The sequence below is a fragment of the Rhineura floridana genome, chromosome 5 (genome assembly GCF_030035675.1).
Source record: "Rhineura floridana isolate rRhiFlo1 chromosome 5, rRhiFlo1.hap2, whole genome shotgun sequence".
Taxonomy (NCBI): domain Eukaryota; kingdom Metazoa; phylum Chordata; class Lepidosauria; order Squamata; family Rhineuridae; genus Rhineura; species Rhineura floridana.
Window position 1 is genome coordinate 140495464 of NC_084484.1, and position 26092 is coordinate 140521555.

At 44.2% G+C, this 26092-nt stretch overlaps 1 protein-coding gene across 5 annotated transcripts in view; it reads left to right on the top strand.

Annotated features, from left to right (window-relative positions):
• The window catches only part of COL8A1 (collagen type VIII alpha 1 chain), a 166360-nt gene extending 149917 nt beyond the window's left edge, over nt 1-16443 (top strand). For all 5 annotated transcript variants that reach the window (XM_061628245.1, XM_061628247.1, XM_061628246.1 and 2 more), the window contains 2 exons: nt 5510-5813; nt 10996-16443. In XM_061628245.1, the coding sequence (XP_061484229.1) occupies nt 5513-5813; nt 10996-12905 (2211 nt within the window). In that variant the 5' untranslated portion in view covers nt 5510-5512 and the 3' untranslated portion in view covers nt 12906-16443. The remainder of the gene's footprint in view (nt 1-5509; nt 5814-10995) is intronic.
• Nucleotides 16444-26092: the final 9649 nt, after the last annotated feature.

Here is a 26092-nt window from a genome sequence, read left to right on the forward strand (position 1 = left end):
GCTGGGGGACTCACATGGGAGGAATCATTCCCTGAGACCGAGCTGTGTAAAGCTTTAATGGTAAAAAACAAACAAACAGCATTTTGAATTGGGCAATTTGAAAGACATCTGGAGCCAGTGCAGATGCTTCAAAGTCATTGATATCAAAGTAGACAACATCGGTTAACATTGATCAACAGGGGGTCCACCACATTCCGTTCTATCTTTCAAAAAAAAAACTTCAAAGATAGCCACATGTACAGGGTATTACAAGTCCAGTCTGGAAATCATCAGTGCATGAATGGCAATCTTTGGCAACACCTTTGTGCAGTGTCATCATATAGTTTAGTCATTAGGTGGACCAAGACTTAGTTGTATCTGGGCAGTCAGGAGTTTCCTGTCGCTGGAGAAAGTCAATAAAAGTTCTTGTCTTGATTGGTGTGCTTCTAAGCCTTCTGTGACAATACTTGTAGTCAGTGGAGGCCGGTGCCCATTGGGGCTGGTGGGGCAGAAGGCAGGGAGACTGATAGCTGGAACCAGAGCCAACAATAGGCAGAGCTGGCTAATTCTAGTTTTGTCCCCATCCTCCTCCCCACTGAGTTCTATTAAAGAAGAGGAGACTGACAGCCAGTGCCACCCCCTGGACTGGTTGGAAGTACAAAGGCAGGCAGGTGGGGGCTGGCTGATGGGAGACTGATCTTGGTGGGAGGTGCCCCACTCACCTTAATGGACCAGCCTTCCCTGCTTGTAGTACCACAAGTCTTTCCCCATGCCTTACCCATCTTGTGGCTTTTTAAGAAGTCATTTTATTTACATTGTTAAAGGCTTAGTGCTCCCTGCTGCACCATTGCAGTAGGGGAGTACTCATCTAGTGCTTTGAACAAAAACACAAGGCTATTTCTTGTCCAAGCAGCAGCGTTTCTGTCTTTTGAAAGCCTTTTTTCCCCTTTCTTTTTAAAAAATATTTTAATTGCATTTTTTATTTAGAAAAACAATAAATAACAAAATCTTAGTGACAATTGGAGTTCCGCTGCACTTTCTTTACAAACATTATGTACTCTATCATGGCAATGTGGTAGAGACTGCTTGGGGGTCTTTTTCTTTTTCAAGGTCACCTGCCCCCCCTCTGCAATTCCCCATGTTTCCTAAAAATTAATAAAAGAGCTTTGTCAATGTCACTTCCCTACTTTCCAAAGCACAGCAACATTGAATAAAATCATCTTAAGGAACGAAAACAGCAGGAAGAAAATATGTCACGTAAGGATGATGCTTATGAGAGGTTTATGCATGGGGAAAATGATTTGACGGCTTTGTAGGCCCCTTCTAACTCTATTATTCTATAATTCTAGGAAGTGTAAGTTTTGGGGACCCTCTCACAAAAGTGTATTACAGCCATGCTTCAAAATTATCATCTGCATAAGCTCTAGCTTTCTTTGCTGAAAATGCTCCCATTTCGGTAATAGATTATCCTTTCAGATGCCAAGGTATTTTAATACGATTGTTCAGATACTTGAAACATTGGCATAACAGTTAACCCTCATTCTGCTTTCCAGTTTCATGCTTTGCAAAATATTAAACTGAACAGTCTGATACAAACCAGATTAACAACAACAAAAAACTAGTAAAAAAAACTTTTAAATGTACAGCAGAACAGAGGAGGAATATGGAAAACCTTGTGCTTAATGGAATTTATACGGTCTAAAAAGCATACAGCGTAAGAGTCTGGAGCAGTTCTGGTTTATGAAATTTAGCATTGCTTTATATTTACCTTTGATTGAATTAGTCAACCTGGTTTGGTCAAAGCAGTTTAGTAGCAATAAACAGCAATTAAATCTTTAAATAAAGGAGTTTGCCTTTGAACACACCTTTCCATCATTTTAAAACAGAAGACAGACTTCAAACAAACAAACAAAAGCTTCCCTGAAAACATTGCTTGCACATTTTTATTCATGTAAACCTCCTGTATAAACAAATCAAGGGTTTTGAACTTGCATTTCCCTTGTTTGATATCACAGCAGTCCTAAATCTGTCAAATGTTCACACACTAGCACTGGTTGTTAAACTGAATAGCACATGGCTGAGAGGGCAGAGTATGACAATATTATGGAATGACACTATCAAACGCATAGTGGCATTTGTTATCTTTCTACTGTAATTTGTAGAGAGTAAATCTTATGTGATTTCTACTGTGCCTATAAGTTTCTGGAACTTAGTTTTATTTAAGCTATGTTCAGAACTGTGTATTTCTATGGATAAAATCAATAAAAATATATATTCAAAAGAAAAAGTGAGCTGTCAGAATCCCCAGCTGTCAGGACTTGGACTATCACTATCTCATGTTAAAAAAAAAAGGTCTGCTGCATTCTAACTCATCAGGGAGCCTGGGGGAAATGGGAATAAATTCGCCTTGGTGCTGTCGTGAATTCTGTTCTCCTTCCTATCTTGTCATATTGCCTCTAGAGTTGCTCCGCACATCCACACAGCAGCTCATTGTGAATTTGTGCTGCTCATGCATGCAGGTTTTTCACAGCATCACATGCTGACATCCTCATCAAAATGCCATCCCATATTTTCCCCCATTTAACCCAGGTTTACTGTTTCCTCTTTTTAAAGGTTTTCATCATGTTTTTCACAGAAGTTGTAAATCTGGATGAAAAGGGAAAATAATATGGGAGAGAATTTTGATGAGGACAGTCTACAACAAACTGCCATTTGGAAGCATCCTGTCTCCTTAGAGTCTCCTTAGAGTACACTGTTCATGACAGGTCCAGAGCACACTGACAGAAGGAGGTAGCACATCAATTCACTTGCCAAAACCACATGCATAAAAAATCACTGGCACTGCAATCAGCTGATCATATAGAGAATGCCAGATCAGTGTAATGTGAGTAGATTAAATGTTAGTTTAATATCCACATGGTGGCTTTGCAACTTGCATTGAAAGTATATTTATCTAACACAAGCCCCCTGACTTTTTTGAATTATTATTGTTTATCTGCACGTGTTAATTCATTTAAATGCAGAGATATGTCACATTATACATTCTCTGCTAATGAGATGAAGTAAAATGTGTGAATCCATCCCAGCTATCTTCACTGGAGCTATTTGTCTACTAATTTGGGGCAGGAGAGCTTCTCAGATCATGTTGAGATCAATGAAGCAACAGCCATTGTCTTCAAAATCCCTCAAACCGCTATTTTTATCAGTTAATTTCCTCCATGCAGCAATAAGATATGCCAGAGTTGATTTGTGTACTCAGTAAAAACTAGAGGCTCATGATGCTGATGTAACACTTGATGGATGGGCACATGGAACTCACCAGTGGTGAGATTTGTCAGGCAGTTATATGAGTTGTTATGAAGTAAATCCATTGCTCTGTTTGCCTCTTAATTATAGTACAGGAGCAAGCATGTTCAGGAGAGAATCATTAGGCAAGGTGGTGCTTATCTCTTCCCCTTCCTGCCTCCCAGTCATTTCTCCTGCACAACTATCCTCTAACCTGGCTATTTCTGCTCCAGTCCCATGCTGCTCACTCTGGGACCAGAAACTAGCACAGCTGGAGTAAGAGTAAGATCTGGGAGATGGCTTGCAAGGGAAAATTGGATGACAGGAGTTAAGCTGGGAAGAACAAGCCACAGATAGCTTCTGTACCATAATTTTGTAAACACAATTTTAAGTGTATATTTTTGTCCAAATAGCATGTGCCGGCTGAACCCCAGGCAGAATATAACTGAACTACACTGGATGTTACAGGATTTCTTTCATGAAGATAAGCCATTTTAACATTAGAAGCCATGTGTTCAGCATTCAAATATTTAAGTCAAACTGGCCATGTTTGCAAGGTTTAGTTATGAGAATGAAAAAATATACAGTATCTCATCAGACAATTATTTTTGAAATTATATTTCATTGCAACCTACAACCATGATAATATTGTAACTAATTCCGGATTGGCAGCAGTTGCATAGGAATGATTTTTGCATGCGCAAATGATGAGAGTTTCATACTGAGGGCTTCATTGAGCATGATCTTTGATACATTCCTGGTCATCTTTGCCTGACAAGTAATTAGCTGGCCTTAAATCAATGTCAGCTGAATGTAGAAACCAAAGAATGGAAGCTGTGCATAATTATGAACTGGCACATTATGCATTACTCAAATATTTTAATACAGTACATGTGCATCCCCCGTCACCGCCAAAACTCTTGAGAAACTTGTTCTTAACTTTCACTCCACAGTAAAAAATATGTGTAAAAATGTACATAAATGCCTGTTGTTTTAGTAGTCTATCCATTGTGTGAGTTTCCCCCCCAAAAGAATATTATTTGTTCAAGATGAAACTATCCAGTTCAAGCCTGTGACTTTTGCACAACAATAGCCTGCACTGCAGTCTCAATTGTGCAATGGTCATACTTCATATGACCCATTGTCAAGATATTGTGGTTTGAATGCTAGGGGAAATGAGATATTCCTGCAAGAGAAGTCTTACTCCAAGAGAAGGTATGAGGATCTTATGCAATGAATAACTATTTTTATTTTCAGCCATCATTATTCTATATATATATATAACAGTATTAAGATGGCTGAGTTTCATCCCTGTGGTCCCCACCGCTTTTCTTTTCTTTTTGTATGATAGAATATAATAGATGTTTAGGTGCTTTGAAACAAGTAGTTAGGAGAAAATGTGAAAGATGATACCTTAACGTGTTTTTTCACATGAATAACTATTTCAGGCAATCAGGTTTATGCAGCAACCAAATAGAGGTTACAGCCAAAGGAGGGTGGGCGGGATATAACTTAAATAATAAATAACTAAATAACAACCAAACAGTATGATACAGTACAATGTAAAGTTGTACATTCATAGAGGTAAGAGTCCTTCACCCAAGCAGTTGTCTTCAAAAGCTATTCTGTTAGGTCACTTTCACAGCAAATCTAGGCATGTTGAACATAACAGATTTAGCCATACTGAAAATCATATATTTGATTTTATCCATATTACTATGGGTAGCTATGAAATAGACTTCTCTTTGAATATTTTCTTCTTGGAATTTCATATAACATGAAATTTCACAGCCACAAACTGATCCACTTTTTAAAGATTCAAATTCTCATGATAGTGGAATTTCAGAAGCATATAACAAACACCCCCTCTAGTGTGCATTTACTAATATTGCTTCTGGGTTTCTCTTTTCTGACTTTTTGATTTTATTAGTTCAAATTTCAGTTTTGTCTAGTTTTTTTATATTATATTTATATGTCACATTCAAACCTGCCCAAAGCATCATTAGAGCTCCAGTGCCCACACAGCAGAAGTGTCTTCATCAGTGGGGAATAGCTTTGTTTGGGCATCCTGGTTATTCATGCAGAGCTCTCATAGACCCGGCAGTAAATAATTAAAGCACTTGCTTGGATAGAAGCAATGTGTGCTTATCGGAGCACTGCTCAAAATTTTGTTTCCCATATTTATTCTTGCAATTGTATTTGCCATCCCCCCACCCTTTTGCAATTGTATTCTGTTTTGTTGCAGGTTATGGCTATGTTGCCGGCACTTACGTGGCTTTTGGCAGTGATTGTAACCCTTTACCTTGGGCTACTGAGATCCACTCAAGCAGGTGCTTATTATGGGATCAAGCAGATACCTCCCCAAGTGCCACAGTACCAGCCCCTTGGACAACAAGTACCTCACATACCATTGGGCAAAGATGGCATTCCAATGCAGCACATGGGCAAGGAGGGGCCACACTTGCCTTATGGAAAAGAATATGTGCCTCAGTTTATAAAGGAAATCCCACAAATACCCATGCTTGGCAAGGAAAGGAAGAAAGAAAAAGGTAACATTGGTGGGAAGTGCATATCCTTCTTCCCAATCTTTCCTACTCCTGCTCTGTCCCTCTATCATTTGAAAGAAAATTGGTACATTTTCTTGTATATATATCAAAGGAGCATATCTGAGCTATTTCTAGAAGGATTTCCGGGAGGTTTCAGCATGACACACTATAAAGATTTTTGAAATACTATCTCCCAAAACACACATTTCTGAGCAACCAGGGACATGCATTTCTGCATCATGATAACATTTCTCCACCCCACCCCAGTCTTTATTTCCAATTATTTCTAATTCCCGAATTCAGAATTTCCAAATGCTGACTATTCCAAATATAATTCCAAATATGACTCCCAGATAGTATTGTGCCAGGCAAATTAGGTAGAGTTGGGAGGGAAGCCACAAGACTAGAGACAGTTTGCTGTCCACCTGCAGGTTGCATACAGATGCTGCAACCCTATAAAGCTAAGTGAGCAGCATGTAGTAGAAGAAGAACCTCTTTCTTAGCCAGAGTGGTCTCCCTGCATGCATGGCAAGACAAAGAAGCTGCCTTTCTGCTCAAAATTGGCTTGTTTATCAACTTTGTATGTTGTTTTCTTGCAAAGGTCTTCCTCCACACTTGCCCATGGCTTTATAGAACTGCAGCCAAAATATGACTTTATTATTCACTTATTAACTTTTCAGTGTGTCTAATACGCTATGCAAGGACACATATGCACTCTTAACAATCACTGGGGCTGACAGCAAGCAAAGACTCTGACCCAAAGCTTGTGAAAGACACATTGCTTTGTAGGCCATACAGATGCAGCAATGCCATCCTCCCTCTGCCCTAACACAGCTTCATTTCTATCAACAAGAATCAATAGATGAGGTATCTGGTGGTGACAGTGGATACAATCCTATACCCCCTTGCCTAGGAGTAGAGATGGGGAGAAATTCGATTCAGTTACATTTAAAGCTGAATATATCAAATTTGCACTTTCTGAAACAGAGAACTGAAACACAGCTGTCCTTTGGAATTTGCACTTATCCAAATTTTGCAGTGTAGTTTGGCAACCAAACAATGTTTACAAATGCATATATTAGGGGAAAGTGCATAAAATGAATATATGACTGAAAATAACATTACAAATCCATTGTATTAAGATAAATTGTTTGCCCAAATGTGTGCATTACTTAAAACTGCATACAAATTTTCTCTTGTTTATCAGGAGAAAATTCTACTGAAATGTTGAAGAATTTTCATGAGAATTTTGTTATATATATATTTTTTTAAAAAATGCAAATTGTAGAAATTTGGAGAACTGAATTTAAGATTGGAAAAATGTGAAAGTAAGACAACCAAAATAGACTGATCCATCCCTACCTGGGAGCATGTCCCACTGAATCAAGAGGGGCTTACGCCTGAATACACATTTGTGGAATTGAACTGTCAATGTTAAAATGTCTTTTTAAAACCTAGATGTTTTACAGTATTGATGAGCTTTGAAAAAGATTTCTTTTTGGAAACATTTTGGCTTTGGATCTTTCTTCTAACAGGAAAATTGCTTATTTCCAAATTGGGCAGAAAAGAAAGTAACAGACATGGCTTCCCCCCTCATGCGTGCTAACAATGGGGGCTTTTTTCACAGAGTTCTCAGATGGAGGCATTTTCTCTTTTCTTCAGGACTTTCACTGGGGTTTTACAATACATTTATTTAAATCCAATTAACTCAATATATTGATTTGTGAGTCAATCAAAATGTTTACATATGTACAGTTGGAATATATAGGATGTAAACACTAGGTCAACATTTATTCCCCCCCCCCAATTTTCAGATCCAAAACCAACACCTGTTAGGAAACATAATTTAAACAAAAAGCTGAAATAAAGAATTCTGTCTGTGCTGGGGAGGGATATGAAGTAGACTCTACTGAGTAGAGGATGCAGAGAGAAGAGTCTGGAGAGCTACATGCCTCTGACTGAAACATTTTCATCTATAGAATGTAAGTTTATGCTGTGTTGGGAAACACACCATACATTTAAAGCACATTTAAAACACATGACTACACCCAGAGAATCAGGGAACTGCAGTTTACCCCTCACGGAGCTACAGTTCCCAGCACCCTTAACAAATTACAGTTCCCAAGATTTTTTCGGTGTACTTTAAATGTATGGTGTGTACAGCTTTGCTTTGTTTTTGTAAAAGCCAAGAGGGCTTTGTTTTGTCAGCATTTAGTATCACAAAGCTATTTAATGTCTCCCTAAGGAAATATAATAAATAATAAATAAAATTCTATTTTTGAGTCGCCTATCTGGCCGAATGAACGGCCACTCTAGGCGACGTACAAGTACAATAAAATACAATATAAACACCAAGAAAGGACCGTAATTGATAATTAATTTAAACACCAATTAGTAACAACAATTAAAAGACTAACCCACCCCAGAAATCCCATAGGCCTGCCTGAACAGCCAGGTTTTCAAGGTCCGGCGGAAACTTGACAGGGAGGGGGCATGGCGAAGATTGAATGGGAGAGAATTCCAGAGGGTGGGAGCCACGATAGAAAATACCCTCTCTCTGGTCCGCACCAGCCTAGCTACTTTAACTGGTGGGACCAAGAGAAGCTCTTGTGTGACTGATCTTGTCAGGCAGCATGATTGGTGATGCTGGAGGCGTTCCTTCAGATAAACTGGGCCGAAACCGTATAGGGTTTTAATTGGGCCCAGTAAACAACTGGTAGCCAGTGTAGATCTATTAACACTGGAGTAATATGATCACGGCGACGGCTGTTTTTACTCAAACGTGCCGCTGCATTCTGTACCAGCTGTAGCTTCCGGACCATTTTCAAGGGTAACCCCACGTAGAGCGCATTACAGTAGTCTAAGCGGGAGGAAACCAGGGCATGTATCACCCATGGGAGCAAATAAGCAGGAAGGTAGGGTTGCAGCCTTCGTATCAGATGTAGTTGATACCAAGCTGCCCGGCTCACTGCCGAAACCTGAGCCTCCATGGACAGCTGGGAGTCAAGGATGACCCCAAGGCTGCGGACCTGGTCTTTCAGGGGCAATCTTACTCCATCGAACACCAGGTCTATATCTCCCAACCTTCCCTTATCTGCCACAAGCAACACCTCGGTCTTGTCGGGGTTTAGTTTCAGCCTATTCCTTCCCATCCATCCACTTACGGATTCCAGGCACTTGGACATGGTCTCCACAGCCAACTGTGGTGAGGACTTAAACGAGAGATAGAGCTGAGTGTCATCCGCATATTGGTGACATTTCAGCCCAAATCTCCTGATGATGGCCCCCAGCGGCTTTACGTAGATGTTGAATAGCATGGGGGAGAGGATAGAACCCTGTGGCACTCCACAATTGAGAGGCCAAGGGTCTGACACCACATCTCCCAATGCTACCCGTTGACGCCTGTCTGAGAGATAGGAACGGAGCCACTGTAGAACAGTGCCCCCTATTCCCAATCCTCCAGGTGATTTAAAAGGATACCGTGGTCGATGGTATCAAAAGCCACTGAGAGATCCAGGAGGACAAGGAAGGTATATTCTCCCCTATCCAATGCCCTCCTCATATCATCTACCAGAGCGACCAAGGCCGTTTCGGTTCCATGTCCCGTCCTGATTGGAATGGATCTAAATAATCTGCTTCATCCAAGTGTGTCTGTAGCTGTTTGGCCACCACTCGCTCAATCACCTTGCCCAAGAATGGTAGATTAGAGACTGGGCGGAAGTTATTCAGCTCTTGAGGATCCAAGGATGACTTTTTCAAGATGGGCTTTATTATTGCCTCCTTGAGGGCTGATGGCATTGCACCCTCTGCCAAGGATGCATTTACCATTGCCTGGATCCATACACTCAGCCTCTCTTTGCAGCTCATAATGAGCCACGAAGGGCAAGGATCCAGCAGACAGGTGGTTGGCTTCACAGTAGAGAGCACCTTGTCCACTTCCTCAGAGGGAAGAGGCTGAAACCGATCCCACCGGACCGGAATGCTACTGGCCGCCTCCGGCTCACTTCCTGTGTCCACGGCATACGGAATCGTGGTCTTCAGGCGCTCGATTTTATCAGCAAAGTGTTTAGCAAATGTGTCACAGGAGGCTTTAGAATGCTCCATGGGTTCCTGAGCCACTGGACCAACCAGGCTTCGGACCACTTGGAACAACCTCCTGGGACAAAACTCCGCCAACGCAACAGAGGCAGCAAAGAAGTCCCTCTTTGTTGCCTTTGTTGCCACCTGGTAGGCAGCTATTGCTGTTCTAACCAGTGTCCGATCGTCTTCAGAGCGAGATTTCCGCCACCGGCGCTCTAGTCGTCTCACCTCCTGTCTCAGACCCCGCAACCATGGAGTGTACCAGGGCGCTGTCTGAGCTCTATTCAGGGGGAGAGGATGTTTCGGAGCCACCCGGTCTACCGCCCTAGTGATCTCCTTATTCCACTCCATCACCAGGGTTTCGATTGGGCGTCCTTCAGCTGGCTCCAAGTCTCCCAGCGCATTCAGGAATCCTTTAGGATCCATCAGGCGTCTGGGTCGGACCATCCTAATAGGTCCTTGTCCCCTGCGGAGGGTATGCGGCATTACGAGGTCTATATTCACTAGATAGTGATCTGACCATGACATGGGGTTAGAAGAAACAGCCCCCATTTTCAGAGCACTTCCCTCCCCTCCCGAGACAAATACAAGGTCAAGAGCATGACTGGCTATATGGGTGGCCCCTATATTACTAAGGTGCAGTTCCCAGGAAGTCATAGAAATGTGAATGATTGCTTAGGGAGGAACAAGCCAGCACCCTGATGCCTCCCAATCCCATTCTCCTGTCTGTCATGTTCGAAGAAGTTGCACAGGGTTCCCTTTCCAATTAATGTTCTGCTGTTTTCCTTGACTTTTCTATTTGAAAGCAGACTATTTTATATTTGGAATACAGTGCTATTGAAACTGGGGGAGAGAGCCATTTAGGATACGCAGTCATTTAGGATATGCAATGATTTTAATTGTTTAAAATCATTAAAATGGCAATGCTTTTTGAATAATGCCATTATCAAGCCACTCTACTTGTGGCATCAATCACACTCGCCGCAAATCCAGACAATAGCTCAATATATCAATTATATTTGAAGTCCACAGGTGATTGGCAAAGACAACTGACATGATGGTTGATTTTCCTCTCTCTCTCTCTCTCTCTCTCTCTCTTATATAGCAGCACTTCCACTAGCAGGTTGGCGAGGTGAGCAGGGCCCTCCTGGGGAGCCTGGACCAAGAGGCCTACCTGGACCACCAGGATTATCAGGGCATGGAGTGCCAGGAGCCAAAGGGAAACCAGGTCCTCAAGGATATCCAGGGATTGGCAAACCGGGCATGCCTGGAATGCCAGGAAAACCAGGAGGAATGGGGGCTCCAGGAGCAAGAGGAGAGATGGGGCCAAAGGGAGAAATTGGACCAATGGGCATTCCAGGGCCCCAAGGATTGCCAGGACCTCATGGGCTACCTGGAATAGGGAAACCAGGTGAAAGAGGATTGCCAGGGCAGCCAGGAGCAAAGGGGGAGCCAGGAATGAAAGGGCAACCTGGAATACAAGGCCCACAAGGTGCAAAGGGAGAGAAAGGCATTGGGATCCCAGGATTGCCAGGGCTAAAAGGTCCACCTGGTTTGTCTGGTCCTCCAGGTCCAGTTGGGCTTCCTGGTGTAGGCAAGCCAGGAACAATTGGTTTCCCAGGCTCACAGGGACCTGCAGGCAAACCAGGGCTTCCGGGGGAACCAGGCCCTCAAGGGTTAGCTGGAGCTCCTGGAATTCAAGGTCCTCCTGGCCTTCCAGGTGTAGGAAAACCTGGCCAAGATGGAATCCCAGGGCAGCCAGGGTTTCCAGGTGGGAAAGGTGAGCAAGGCTTGCCAGGTTTACCAGGCCCTCCTGGTCTGCCTGGGAATGGTAAGCCAGGTTTTCCTGGACCTAAAGGTGACCGTGGCATGGGCGGTCTTCCAGGACCACTTGGGCCCAAGGGTGAAAAAGGGCACGTGGGCCCACCTGGCATAGGTGGGCCACCAGGAGAGCCAGGCCAATCAGGATTGCCAGGATTAATGGGTCCCCCAGGTGCTATGGGGTTTCCTGGTCTTAAAGGAGAAGCTGGAGCAATTGGTCCTCAAGGACCAATTGGACCAAAAGGTGAACTGGGCCTACAAGGTTTCCCAGGAAAGCCTGGCTTTCCAGGAGAAGTGGGGTCTCCAGGCCTGAGAGGCTTGCCTGGTCCAAGTGGTCCAAAAGGAGAAGCTGGTCACAAAGGATTGCCAGGTCTGCCGGGTGCTCATGGTCCCACTGGACCCAAAGGAGAACCTGGGATCCCAGGAACTCAAGGCCATCAAGGCCCTTCTGGGATACCAGGCATTGCAGGACCCAGTGGCCCAATTGGACCTCCTGGGCTCCCTGGAGCTAAAGGTGAACGGGGTCTACCAGGTCCACCAGGATTTCCAGGAATGGGGAAACCTGGAATTGCAGGGATGCAAGGCCCACCTGGAAAGCCTGGGTCATTTGGTGCTCCTGGCCAGCCAGGCCTCCAGGGACCTCCAGGCCCCCCTGGCCCTCCTGGCCCACCAGGAATAATGCAACCCACACCACCAGCAATGGGACAATATTTGCCTGAGGTGGGTCCAGGTCTTGATGGAGTGAAAACTCCATATGGCTACAAAGGGAAGAAAATAAAAAATGGTGGTGCTGCCTATGAGATGCCCGCTTTCACTGCTGAGCTCACCACACCTTTCCCACGGGTTGGGGTGCCTGTGATGTTTGACAAGCTCCTCTACAACGGCAGGCAGAACTATAATCCGCAGACTGGCATCTTCACCTGCGAAATCCCTGGGATTTACTACTTTGCCTACCACATTCACTGCAAAGGGGGGAACGTCTGGGTGGCTTTGTTCAAGAACAACGAGCCACTGATGTATACATACGACGAATACAAGAAAGGCTTCCTGGATCAAGCGTCTGGGAGTGCTGTCGTTCAGCTGAATCATGGTGATAGAGTTTATATCCAGATGCCCTCTGAACAAGCAGCAGGACTCTACGCCGGGCAATACGTTCACTCATCTTTTTCAGGCTATTTATTGTATCCTATGTAAACCAAAACACTCGGACAAAACAAAAACTCTTCCCCCCCCCCCTTCAAACTTATACCATTGAAAAATGCATTTAATGACTTCTGTTTTTTTGGACCAACGTGTACCATCATCCAAATAAAATCACAGCTTTAAACATTGACAGCTTGTTATGAAGAAAAACAAATGGGGATCTGTCTGCTGCTGTACATGGAACACTTTCAGCATTTGCCTGCTTCATTTCATGAAGGGTGATATCAATGCCAGGGGTCATATCCCATGCTCATAGTGCGCTTTTTTGTTTGCTTGCTTGAAACATTCAGCTAAAGAGGGAGATGAGAAAGAAAGAGGAAAAGTGGTGCTGATGTTATAATACTGTGCTTCTAGAAATATTTCTTTAAAAACAACAGCAATAATACTAACTTAAGGTAGAGTCAAGAATCCTGCAATGTAAGCCAAGATTCTCCTTGCCCATAGTCTCTATTTTTTTCAGGAGAGGCTAGTCCATTGGGAAAAGTGGGTCACACTGCTCCACCAAACTCATTCTGCCTGCAGCCAGCCCCTGCCCACCTCCCTTCCTGTTTGCAACCTGCCTGTCAACTTCCTCGTCCTCAGTGTTGCCCTTGTAGAACTCAGCAAAGAGAAAGGCGGGGACAAAACTCCAATTAGTTGGTTCTGCCTGTCATTGGTTCTGGTTCCACCTACTGCTTGGGCTCCCTGCCTTCCGCCCCAGCAGTCCCAATAAGCACCTGCCACCACTGATTTTCTTTATGTGCGGGTTTCTTCCAACTCATGCTGTCAAAGAATGGGAGAAAAGGCTTGCTTTCAGTGTTAACTAAGCAAAGTATTGATACCAAGTCCACCAAAATCCAAGGAAAACTTCTTCACTTTTCCCACTGAGCACCAGGTCATTTCCCCAGCAACTGGAGTACTTTAAAAGCATCCAGACAGATGAACAGAGTATTGAAAAGCAATGACTTTTTAGATAAAACTTTCTGCCAGAGTGATTATATCTGTTATGTGAAGATAGCGAAGGTTAGTACAGTGCAGGTCCAGAGTTGCCAAGTCAGGGCTTTTTTGGTTTTTAAAAAAAGAGGTGCCAGTATTCACATCTTGATAAAAAATGTTGTGGGTGCCAGCACAAAATGGCTGCCATGAGCAGCAGCAACAACAAAAAAGGTTACAGTGCTCTGTACCATTGAGTACTGTCACAAAAAAAGAGAAGTTCTGTGCCAAATCATCACTGATGCCTTACAGATTGGCCAGCAGAACCCTGGACATAGGTATAGGGAATATCAAACACGCGACTAAGGCAAGGGTGTGACTCCCACGTCATGGATGCTGAAAGATGGGTCCCAAACAAGCACTGATGGACTGGGCATGACCTAGTGAGAGTTGAGCCCTTTTAGGTTACTTTGATTTCTATGAGTAAGAGATATATACAGGATTAAAACCAAAGTACATTTAAGAAAATTGCATATGCTCCCTCCCACCCACTCATCTGGAGTCTACATCCTTCCCAACCTCCTTTACCTGTGAGGGAGGGGGAATAACATACAGATTCCTGTCTCTCTCTCTGCCCTGGAGGGTGGGGGAAGCATCGTGGGAATGATGTTCAGTGGAATTCTCTCCAGAGGGAAAAGAGTTAAAATGACTCTTCCTCTCTCCCCCCTGGTCTTCCAGTTCTGGAATGCAGCCTGCACTGCTGCATTTGCAGGGAAGCTATATGCAATTCAGTATCATGTACAGTTTGGCCCCTGACACTGCCTGCCAATGAAACCAAAGGGATGTTTAAGAGCTTAAATTTGGCTGGATTATGCCCCTATGTCTGTGTGCCTCTTTGTTCAGGAACCACTGTTTTCTCTGAAGTTCCTTATTCATTTGTCCCATTCTATGTTGTGCTGAAATGGACTGCCTTCAAGTCGAACCCGACTTATGGGGGCCCTATGAATAGGGTTTTCATGGTAAGCGGTATTCCGAGGTGGTTTACCATTGCCTTCCTCTGAGGCTGAGAGGCAGTGACTGGCCCAAGGTCACCCAGTGAGAGTTTCATGGCTGTGTGGGGATTTGAACCCTGGTCTCCCAGGTCATAGCCCAACACTCTAACCACTATGCCACACTGGCTCTCTGTCCCATTCTATACCCACTCAATAAATGATGGATAAGGTAGCTAGCAAAGGTTCAGAACAGCACATATGCTTTCATTTTGCATGCAGTCTCCGGCAAATGTTTAATGAAGATTGTGTCACATAGCTAACAACATATTTCAAACCTTTGAATTTTTGTTTCATTCCTAATTACTAATGTTTGCCAGTAAGGATGTGCGGGCTACAGATTCTTGATCGGCTGTCTGATCGGCACTATCACCAAATTTTTAACAGGACTATGTGTGGGCACAGAAGTGGCAGCTAGAGCAGGGAAAGAAATGCATGTGCAATGCCAGCCCAAGCTCAACAGCTCAGGAAGCTGCATAGGGCATTGGAATTCCCGAGACACTGGGCTACTAGGCAAACCTCTCAAAGGGCAAAACAGCGCCCCACTCCAGAACCCAGGGACAACCGATCTGCAGCAGGAGTGTCTATTCCCTAAGATTTTCCTAATTACAGTCCCTTTTCCTCACTGCAGTAATTTATAGAGAGCGGGGGGGGGGAGAGAAGTTTGCATTCTGGAAATCTGTTAAGAAGGGAAGATAAATTCCATCTCCATCATATCCAACAACAGGCAGCAAAATTAAACTTTGTCTAAGGTCAGTGGAGGCTAGTCCATTCGGGCAAATGGGGCAGTGCCCCTCCAACCTCTGTCTGCCTTCAGCCAGCTCCCATCTGCCTGCTTTCTTATGCATAGACAATCCAGGGGGTGGCACTGCCCAAAGTTGCCTTCTTCCTTCTTAGTCTCAGTGTTGCCTTTGTAGAACTCATAGGGAGATGGAGGAGAATAAAACTAGAATTCATTGGCTCTGGTTCCACCTGCTGTTTGATCTCTCTGCCTTCGACCCGGCCAGTCACAAGGCTTTCCAGCCGCCACTGTCTATGGTAGCAATATAGCTTGAGCTGGTTCTCCTCATACACAGTACTTACCTGTGCATGAAGCTGCTCATTCAGATAGAGATGTGTGGCCAGGAACCTTCTGCAACACGTGTGACCCTTGCTTGGATTGGAGTTATTGGAATCAATGGGCTTTAACCTCTCTAACCCTTTGATGGTTTGTGTCCTCTCTCTTCAACAGTGGTGCTAAAGCTACAGTAGAAAAGATTTACATATATTATTTTAAAATAACAGTATGCTTTTCAGAGCTGCATATCACTTTTTTTTTACATTAGCTTAAATGATGTTTGCAGTCCAACACTCATCATTTCTACATCTTAACAGAAGTCCCCATGTTTATTTGAAAGAAGCCTTTTCCTGGCACAATGCATATGGACTGAAACTGTCATCTCCATTATTTAAAAACAGAGTTTAATGCAGTAGAACATCAGCCTAAGACTGCAATAATAAGGACACAAAGATCAATATAAACCGGGGTACCTTGGGCCAGTTGCCAGGATATAGATGTGAAAGAGATGAAAATAGCAAAAAAAAATGTATTTAATTTTTTGTACTGATTGTAAAAGATCTAATTAAATATCTTTTAAAAATGTTTCAGCATATTTATTTATTGTCATTCTAAGCCCTGCTTTCCCCCTCACATGAGATTAACCTGTGACTAGGGCTTCTGTGACTTCACAGCAGTTTAGCTAGCTCTGTAGCCAGAGTGGGGCAAATGGGTACACCATTCCCCCTAGAGCTGTGCTTCAAATAGAACTCCCTGCTTTTTCGGGGGGGGGGGCGGTGTTGTCTTTTCAATCTGTGACAAAACAGACAATGACAGCCTCCATTTAAAGAATGTGTTTGTTTTAAGAAGAGGAGCAGTTTAAGAATACTGGGAGGAAGGGCAGGATATAAACTGAAAGAAAGAAAGAAAGAAAGAAAGAAAGAAAGAAAGAAAGAAAGAAAGAAAGAAAGAAAGAAAGAAAGAAAGAAAGAAAGAAAGAAAGAAAGAAAGAAAGAAAGAAAGAAAGAAAGAAAGAAAGAAAGAAAGAAAGAAAGAAAGAAAGAAAGAAAGAAAGAAAGAAAGAAAGAAAGAAGACCCTCTGAAAAATTCAGTCAATAAGGCAGGGCTAGTGCACAATGAATGCACTCAAGACTTTTCCTAAGGGTGGACTTTTCATGATCACAATCACCCTATAATTACTTAAGTGTGGATAGTGTGATACAGTTTCATCACTAGGTGGCACTGGACTGAGTTCTATCTGAGTGGAATCAGGAGTTTCCTTGTAGCTGATATACCTGTGAATACCAGTTGCTGTGAATCACAAATGAGAAGAATGCTGTTGCATTCAGATCCTGCCATAGGCATCTGGTTGGCCACAGTGAGAATAGGATGCTGTACTAGAAGGATCATTGGTCTAAACCAGCGAGCTTTCCTTATGTTCTGATCTGTTCCTAGTTTTATTTATATATTTTGCAGAAATTGTTTTTCTTTACAGATGAAGAACTGAAAGATGTTGATTTTTTAAAAATGGCAACTACAGTACGATACCACAATATGGAAACTAGGAAAATATGCCAATGTCAGGCAAATGAAGCAACTTTGTTCAACTAAACCATAACATCCTTTAGTTCCTGTGAAGCTTAAATGAGTGCTATTAAACCGGGAATAACAGGGAGGCATAGAGCAGTTTGATTTAAAGATAACACAGAAAAATCTTCCCTCTTGTCATGCTGTTGTTAATTTGGCCCTGCCTGCATGGGGTACTAAGCAAGCTGGCACCCCTACTAATACACAGTGGCTCATCGTACTAGTAACATAACTTGGGAGAACTGGAAGTGGCAAGAGGGGCAAGAAGTACAGAAGGCATGGGATTTCTAAAGGAAAAGACTGATGAGATAGAAAAATGATGCTGCATGTGTGGCATCCCAGGATCTAGGCCCAGCCCTGCTGTTACTGGCTAAGCACTGCCATTTCAGCATTGCTCCAAATGGGCACTTTGGCTGGCAGACTATTTATTTCAAAGATTTTTTTTTTTTTTTTAGACCAGTTATTAGGACCATATCTTTGCAAGGCAGCTTCCCACACAAAAACAGAATGGGCGGAATCCAACAAAGTAATTTAGTTAGTGCAAGGATTTCTGTTTGCACAATGGAACTTTCCCCCTCCCTCTCCTTTCCCCATGCACTCTACCCAAAACTGCTCTGGAAAGTTGGGAGAAACCCCAGAACAGATTTAGTGTGTGCACACAAAGAGAGGGAAAGGAAGTTGTTATGCAGCCAGATGTTCTTGCGCAGCGTAGTTTAACAGTCATTCCCTCTTCCCAGGGAACTCTAGGAATTGTAGCTCTGTGAGAAGAGCAACTCTCAGCACACTTAATAAATTAGTTCCCAGGATTCTTTGGGAAAAGCTGTTCTCCTTAAAGGGCAATCCCCAGATTTTCCAGGCTTCCCCCCCCCCAAAAAAAAACAGGGTGTGCCGACTAACTACCACTTGTTTTGCTGCCACCAGTGTTGGGTTCAAATGTGAGTGCCCCCCCTTCCACAGGTGTATGTGGCAATGAATTACCCCAAAGGCATATCTACTGTCCGTGTAAATAGATACAGTCTTACCCTCTGCTGTTAGGCAGGCTCTGGCCAATGCATATAATTCTGCTGCTTGTGCTCCCCACCGACCGGGCAGAGCAGCTGCTTCCACGGGTTCCCATTGATTAACAACAGCGTATCCTGTATACCGCGTTCCCTCAATGTAGAAGGAACTCTCATCCGTGAAGAGGATAAGATCTGGATTGGACAATGGCTTGTCAGACAAATGTTGTCTTACTTGGAGGGTGGAGTTGACCACGTCCACACAATCGTGATTGTCCAGTGGTGCAGGGAGATCAGGCAGCAAAGTAGCTGGATTCAACGGACCGCATCTCTCGAAAGTCAAGTTCGGATCCTCCAGCAGTTCTGCTTCAAGTTGCTGTTGTCTTTGAGCCGAAAAAACCCGGGTAGTACCCCTGCGGAGTAGAGCTGATAAAGCATGGGAAGTCCATATAATAGTGCTGTGCCCCAGAGTTAAACCTTTGCTTTTTTGCACTAAGAGTGCCGCTGCCATTAAGGCACGTGTGCATGAGGGGGTGCCCTTTGCCACAGTGTCTATTTGTTGTGAATAAAACGCCACCGGGAAGTGGCTAGGACCCCACTTCTGGGTTAACACTCCGCTTGCCACTCCCTCCTTGTCATGCACAAACAAGTGAAAGGGCTTACCATAGTTGGGCGGCTTGAGGGACATTGAGATTGCCACACCGTCCTTCAGTTGTTGGAACGCTAATATCGACTCGGGGCACCACACAAGGGGATCTGCAGCCTTCTTAGTCGTGAGAGCATGAAGAGGTTTACAGAGTTCCCCACAGGAAGGAAGCCACTGTCTACAAAATCCGATGATGCCTAAAAATCCCCTCAGCTGCTTCTTGGAGCAGGGCAGCGGGCATTGCTGTATTGTAGATATCCTTTCTGGGTCCATCTGTCTGCCCTCTGATGTCAGTATGAACCCCAAGTACTTAACTTTCTGGGAGACCCATTGTAATTTCTTTGGGTCTACCTTATGTCCTCTGGAATGGAGATAGCTTAGAAGTGCCTTACCATCCTCCCGTAGTCTGCCATCATTCACATTGGTCAGCAGGACATCATCTACGTAAAGAATGATAGTAGAGCCTCCAGAAGGGGTGAAGTCTACCAGATCCTCTCTTAAACATTGGCTAAAAATTTGTGGACTATTTCTGAACCCTTGTGGGATTCTATCCCAGACCATACTGCAGTGGTCCCATTCAAATCCGAACAAAAATTTAGATTCCGGGTGCAAAGGAATGCTAAAAAAAGCATTTTTTAAGTCTATTACTGTGAACCATTGAGCATCCCAAGGAATTTGGCTGACAATAGTGGCTGGATCTGGTACTACACAGTGTGGAGGGGAACAACATACTTATTGACCGCTTGAAGGTCCTGGCAAAATCTCCATTTAACAGGATCCCCTGGTTTTTTTGGAGGTTTCTTGATGGGCAAAATGGGAGAATTACATGGAGTACGTTGGGGGTGTATAATTCCTTCTCTGATGAACCCTTCAATGATGGGACGGATCCCTTCCCGTGCTTCTAAAGACAAGGGGTACTGCGGAATGCATGGAGGGGGAAGGGTTTGTTTTACCTGTATTTTGATTGGCTGTACTGATTTCAAAAGTCCCACGTCAGTGTCTTTTGTTCCCCACAATGAAGCAGGTAGTTCTTTCAGGTCTTCGTGTAATATAATGTCTCCTAACGTGTGTGCATCATCCCTTACCCCGAATATGCTGAGCAACAATCCTGCCCCTCCAGGAGTGCAGGTTAAAGTGGCCTCAAGTTTACAAAGCATATCCTGCCCCATCAGAGACATGGGGCAATCTCTAGAAAACAAGAACACATGGTTAAACATTCGTCCCTCATGCTCAACCTGCAGAGGTTTTGTAATGGTGAGCACCTGAGGAACCCCCCCCATTCCCATTGCAAGTTTTGAGTCTTCTGTAAGCCATGCATTTGGTGCCTTAATCAAAAGAGAATAAGTTGCACCTGTGTCAACCAGAAAGGGAAACTCAGATCCTTCCACACACATTGAAATAACGGGTTCGGCCGTCGCAGGGGGAAGGAGGAGGAATGTGCCGGCCAAGGACAGAATTGCAAGCATTCCTAGCTCCTTCCAGGAATGGGCTGTTTGGTTAGTAGGTCCGGTTAGTCATTGTTGTGTCTGTCGTTGGGGCATTACTCCGATCTGGTTCCATGCAGTTGGGATTTGCTGCTGTTGAGGCGGTGGCGCGCTTGGAGGCATCGGAGGAGGTAGTGCACTGTTATCTGCAAAAGTAAAAGGATTACCGTACCCGTCCGGAATGCTAGCCCCTTCTGCCAGTGGGCAGTCTCTCAGGAAATGCGATGGATCCCCGCATCGGTAACACCCCAGATTGCTCCCGGTGCCCCCCCAAGGCTGTCCTCGTCCACGACCTCGGGAACCTCGGCCTCTCCCTCCCCGGGGGTATCTAATTCCCAAAGAGCCACGGAGAGCGGATGCAAGCATTTGATACTGTTCTTTCTTCTCGTGCTTCCGACCTTTTTCCTTCTCGTTTTCCCAAATGACATCTGCCACTTCCAAAATCGCAGCGACCGACTCAGCACCCCACCCTGGCCTATAGTGCTGGAAGTAATCCCGTATGGACGGAATTGCTTGATGCACAAACGAGGCAACTAACGTGGGTTGATCCTCCTTTTTTCTGGGTTCAAATTGGTATAATTGCGTGCCCCTTCTAGCAACCGAGTCCAGAATTTACGTGGAGCCTCGGTGGATTCCTGCCTAATGGCCAGGAATTTGGTCTGATTGGGTGGTTTTGGGGCCATTTGTTTTAGGTGGGTGGGAAGCCGGTCTCTGTCTGCCCTAAGCTGTGTGCGTCTGTCGGGAGTCCACTCATTACCTGTCCAGGAAGCGGCTGCTTCCGTTCTCCTTTCCCAGGATCATCTGGTGGTTGAATCCTCGGCAGCCCAGGCAGATTCCAGCGCCCAAAGGCGACTTCGCTCTTCTCCAGTTAACATTCGGTCTAAGAGGTAATTGACGTCTCCATAAGTGGGATTATGGCTATTGAACAGTCTCCTCAGCAAATTCTGGATCTTGGTAGGGGATTCTTCAAAGGATCCTTCCATCTTACTCCATTCCTTAAGATCCCATTCCAGCCATGCTTTATATTCCGGAAGCACTGCGTGCTTCATGGCTCCATTGGTGTCTATATATGGCTGTTGGTTAATCATTAAGGGAAGCACTCTTTCAACAGGCGGTTGTGGGAATGTCGGCGTTGCCTGTTGCGCCTCCTGGCTTGCAGAGGTTTGGAGAGATGAGCCTGTTTGGCAGGTAAAAACTTCTGGAGGTGTTTGGAGTGTATGGGAAAGAGAAAAACACGGGGAAGGGGAGAGGGTACCAGGGGAGAATAGACTGAAAGGGGTGGAAGGGGATTGGGTGCAGTGGGGACATGCAACAGGCACAGGTATTGGATGTGGTGTAAAACAAATGGACGTTGGTAAAAATCGATGTTGGGATGTCGAGCTTACACCCTCGGTAATATTTTGTTGGCTTGGTGATTGTTGAGTGAGGAGCCGGCGTAATTTTGGACCTTGTGGTTGTGCATCTGAAATATAGCTGTGTGGTGTACTTGTGTGTGTGTGTGCTGTAACTGGCCCTCTGCATCCATATCCCAACCCGGCCCCTGCGTTGGGCTTTGGCCCCCGCTAGGGTTGGTAGAACCAGTTTCTACCTTGGGTTCCCTCCCAGATGGCTCACCGCCGACCCGTGGGTCTGAGTCGGACAATAACCCCGATGAGGTCCCACCATCCAGAGGGCTTGGAGGTGGCGGAACGAATGTGATTGTGGTGCGGCCAATAGGCTGCCGTCTGGGTGGGTCATCAGCAAAATAGCCAGGAGGGGGACTGTTGTCAGTTACGTTCCTACCCATCATCATTATTCTAGCAGCAGCCCAGTTCTGTGCCCCCACTTCCCATAAGGACCAGAAAGCCAGCTGCGCTGGGCTATCCTTTTCTAGCCGCTTTTTCACCTCAAATAAACGAGTGGCATCAAAGGACCCAACCCGAGGCCACCTCTTCTCTGGTGCCCCAACTGCAGTTACCTTTGTCCATTCCTTAACACATAACTTTACCATGGTTTTCTTTTGCATACCTACCTTAACAGGAAGATGTCCTTCATCCCAGTACCTACACATCAGACTTAATGGGGTTACAGCATCAATAGGACATACAACACATGCTTTACTATTCCCTTGCCCCATGATATCTGGCAGGCACCACTTTACTTCAATTTATCCCAGCAGTCCCGTTGCCCAGTCCTTCAAAACACTATTTGAGAGAAAGTCTCTCTGGGCGCCTGTGGGTGTTTTGCAAAACCTGGCACGGAGTTGTTGTGGGATCCCCCTACGGGCCACCAATTGTTGGGTTCAAATCTGAGTGCCCCCCCTTCCTTCTGAAGGGGCGAGCTAACGCACCCCTCAGCCCTGGATAGGAGTGCAAACTTGGCAATTTAATTTACCTGTTTCAGTGGCTCAGCCAGATACCAAACATAAAGTAGACACACAATACTGCTTGATCAAGAGGGTTCCCTAAACTGTACAGACAGCAGTCTGACAGGGAAGAGAGCATGGTTTATTAATTGAAGCATCATTATAGAGGTTTCATAAGCAAAACAAGATATAATATTACTAAAATCATAACAGACAGGGAATACAGTATTACAGAGATAAAGCAAGTGCATTTTCTTATCCTTGTTACATTTCTTATAATTCTTAAAAAGTGAGAAATTGATAAAGAATTTATACACTTGTCAATCTAAGAAAACTCATTTTGAGATAAGAACTACGGAAGGCGAGGAAGAGAGTTAGATTGACACCAGTAAAAGATAAAGATAGGGCTAGTATGCCTGTAAAAGTTATCCACTCAGCAGTATGACGTAAATCTATGGATACAATTGTAGCAAAGCATTTGGGGAACACTTCTTCCTTTGTGCCGAGTTTGCTACAATGCACAGGATGTGTAAAACTGAAACAAGGCAAGAGAAATAACAACAATCCAGAAGGGATACACTTTATCTCTTTTCCAAGATGCTACAGCCTGAGAGGCGCCTCTGGGTATTATCTCTCACGACAGAAGAAACGAAACATAGAGTGTTATGTTCCCCACCCCCTCTTAGTTCCATCATTCATTGCGGCACTAGTTCTGGCTACAATTTAGCGTTTCTGAACAACTCTTGGGGCCTAGAAATAAAATATTTCCTAACACCAGGACCTTTCTCTTAGGCACAAATACACATTAGTTATGTGAGGATGTATGTGCGATACCACTGTTACGTTGCTTTACTCTCCCTTAGTAAAGTGAACCTCAGGCATAGGATGATAAAAAAAATTATTACAGCAGTATATGCATATATTTTTTAAAAGACTATTAATCCTGCTCTACCCTATCTAAATAACTAAAATACCTAGTCCCTCACTAATACTAAGCCCTATTCTCTAAATTCCCATCAAATCTCACCACTCAAACAAATCCTGATCTCACAAAATCTGCCATGTCTATCTCAGCATCAATTCCCTATCAATCTCCACTCAGATCATAGCCCTATCTGACAAACTGCCACACACTCAAAGATGAACATGCATCCCCAGTTTCTCAGCCAATCACAACATTCTAACTCAGCCACTCCCCCCATCACTACTTACCACACACAGCAATAATAAGCATATATACAGCCACGAGAGTGACTGTATACTATAGTCAGCGGGGATTTTTCACATTCCGCAATGTTAAATGGAAAATATCCCCCCATGCCATTCTGAGGCTTCCCATAAGCTCATTTCAAAACAAAACCTTACAAAACTTATAGTTCTGAACTCAGAAACGCTTGCTTAACAACCCTGTCAATTTTCATGGCGATTTACAAAACAGTCAGAGAGAATTGAGAGTTCAAAGTCTAAAAAGAGAGAAAAAAAACTCAGAGCCCTTTTGGACTTTTTTCTGCAAGTTCTCATAATCTGTTGAAATTCATTAAAAATCAGCCATGTTCACAGAGTACCTGTAATCCTAATACTGACCTTGCCCCATACTCTGACCTTCATCTACTGCAGTTTAAAAGTTAAAAAAAAATGCCTGGTTGATTTTTAATTAATTTAAGAAATTTTGGCTGGAAGCCTATTATAACGAGGGGCATGCTCAGTAAGGACCAACTATCAGTGTTCTAAAAGCCTCACAGCTGCTGGGCTTGGCTAATCAGAGGGCCACACCCACACCAGACTTGATTTCACTTGAGACAGTCATGGCTTCCCTCAAAGAATCCTGGGAAGTGTAGTTTGTGAAGGGTGCTGAGAGGAGACTCCTATTCCCCTGAGAGAATGGTTAACACTCAGCCACTCTGATTAAAGGTCTGTGAGAGAAACAGGGCGTCTCCTAGCAACTCTCAGCACCCTTCACTAACTACACTTCCCAGGATTCTTTGAGAGAAGCCATGATTGGCTTTGAGCCATGGCTTTGAGAGAAGCCATGATAAATTGTTTTAAATTGTTTTTAAAAGATGTGTTTTTAAATTTGTATATTTGTTTTTAATGTTTTTAGTTATTGTAAACTGCCCAGAGAGCTTCGGCTATGGGGCGGTATATAAATACACTAAATAAATAAATAAATAATGATAGTCCAAAGTGTAATAGAGGCCTGGTGTGGATGTGGCCAGGGACAGCTTTGTTTTAAATTTGGGTGGGAGGTAGGGTTGCCAGGTTCAGGGCCTGAGACTGATCCTGTATCTTTAGGAGAAGAGAAAGTCAGCCAAGTGCTGGTGTTCTTGCAACATTGTAATGGGAAAAACCACAAGGTAAAATTGTCCCTTCCCCCTGCCCAACTGTGAAAGATACAGAAGACGTCTTGGTTGGCAGGCCCAGCCTGGTCAATTTTACCTATCGTAATCATGATTGCATAGGAGTATATCCGATTCAACTCAATAATCATACAAATGATCAGACCTGCCTTTTCCTTCCTTCCCCTTTCCTCTCCCTTTCTCTTCCCCTCTTCCTTCTTCCCTGCCCACTCCAGCCCTCCGTCCCTCCCCCCCAGTCAGTTTTACCTATCCTAAGCATGATTGCACGAGAGTAAATCCCACTGAACTCAATAAACATGCAAACGACCAAATCTGTCCTTCTCCCCTCCCCCTCCTGCCTGCTCCCATCCCAGTCCTCCCCTTTGCCTTTCCACCCCTCCCTCCTCCCTTCCCCATCCCATGGTCAGTTTCACCTATGCTAAGCATGATTGCCTGGTGTGTGTGTGTAAATCCCACTTAACTCAATAAGCATGCAAATGATCAATCCATTCTCAGCAAACTTGCACAGGATCCCATTTCTTACCTCCCGGATTAAAAAGCAGGGAAATTCACTAATAGGCAAAAAACCTTGCGGTTTAAGAATGTACCTATAGCCCACAGCTATTTCTATCAAACTTTAAAAAGCAGGGAAATTGGGCAGCTATAGTGAATGCACCAGGGGAGCAGGAGACCTGAACTCCTCTCTGAGATATTGTACTGCCCTACAAAGTTGTCAAAATGCAAACACAATTTGGGTTGGTCTTTCACAGTCCAATCCACTTGCTG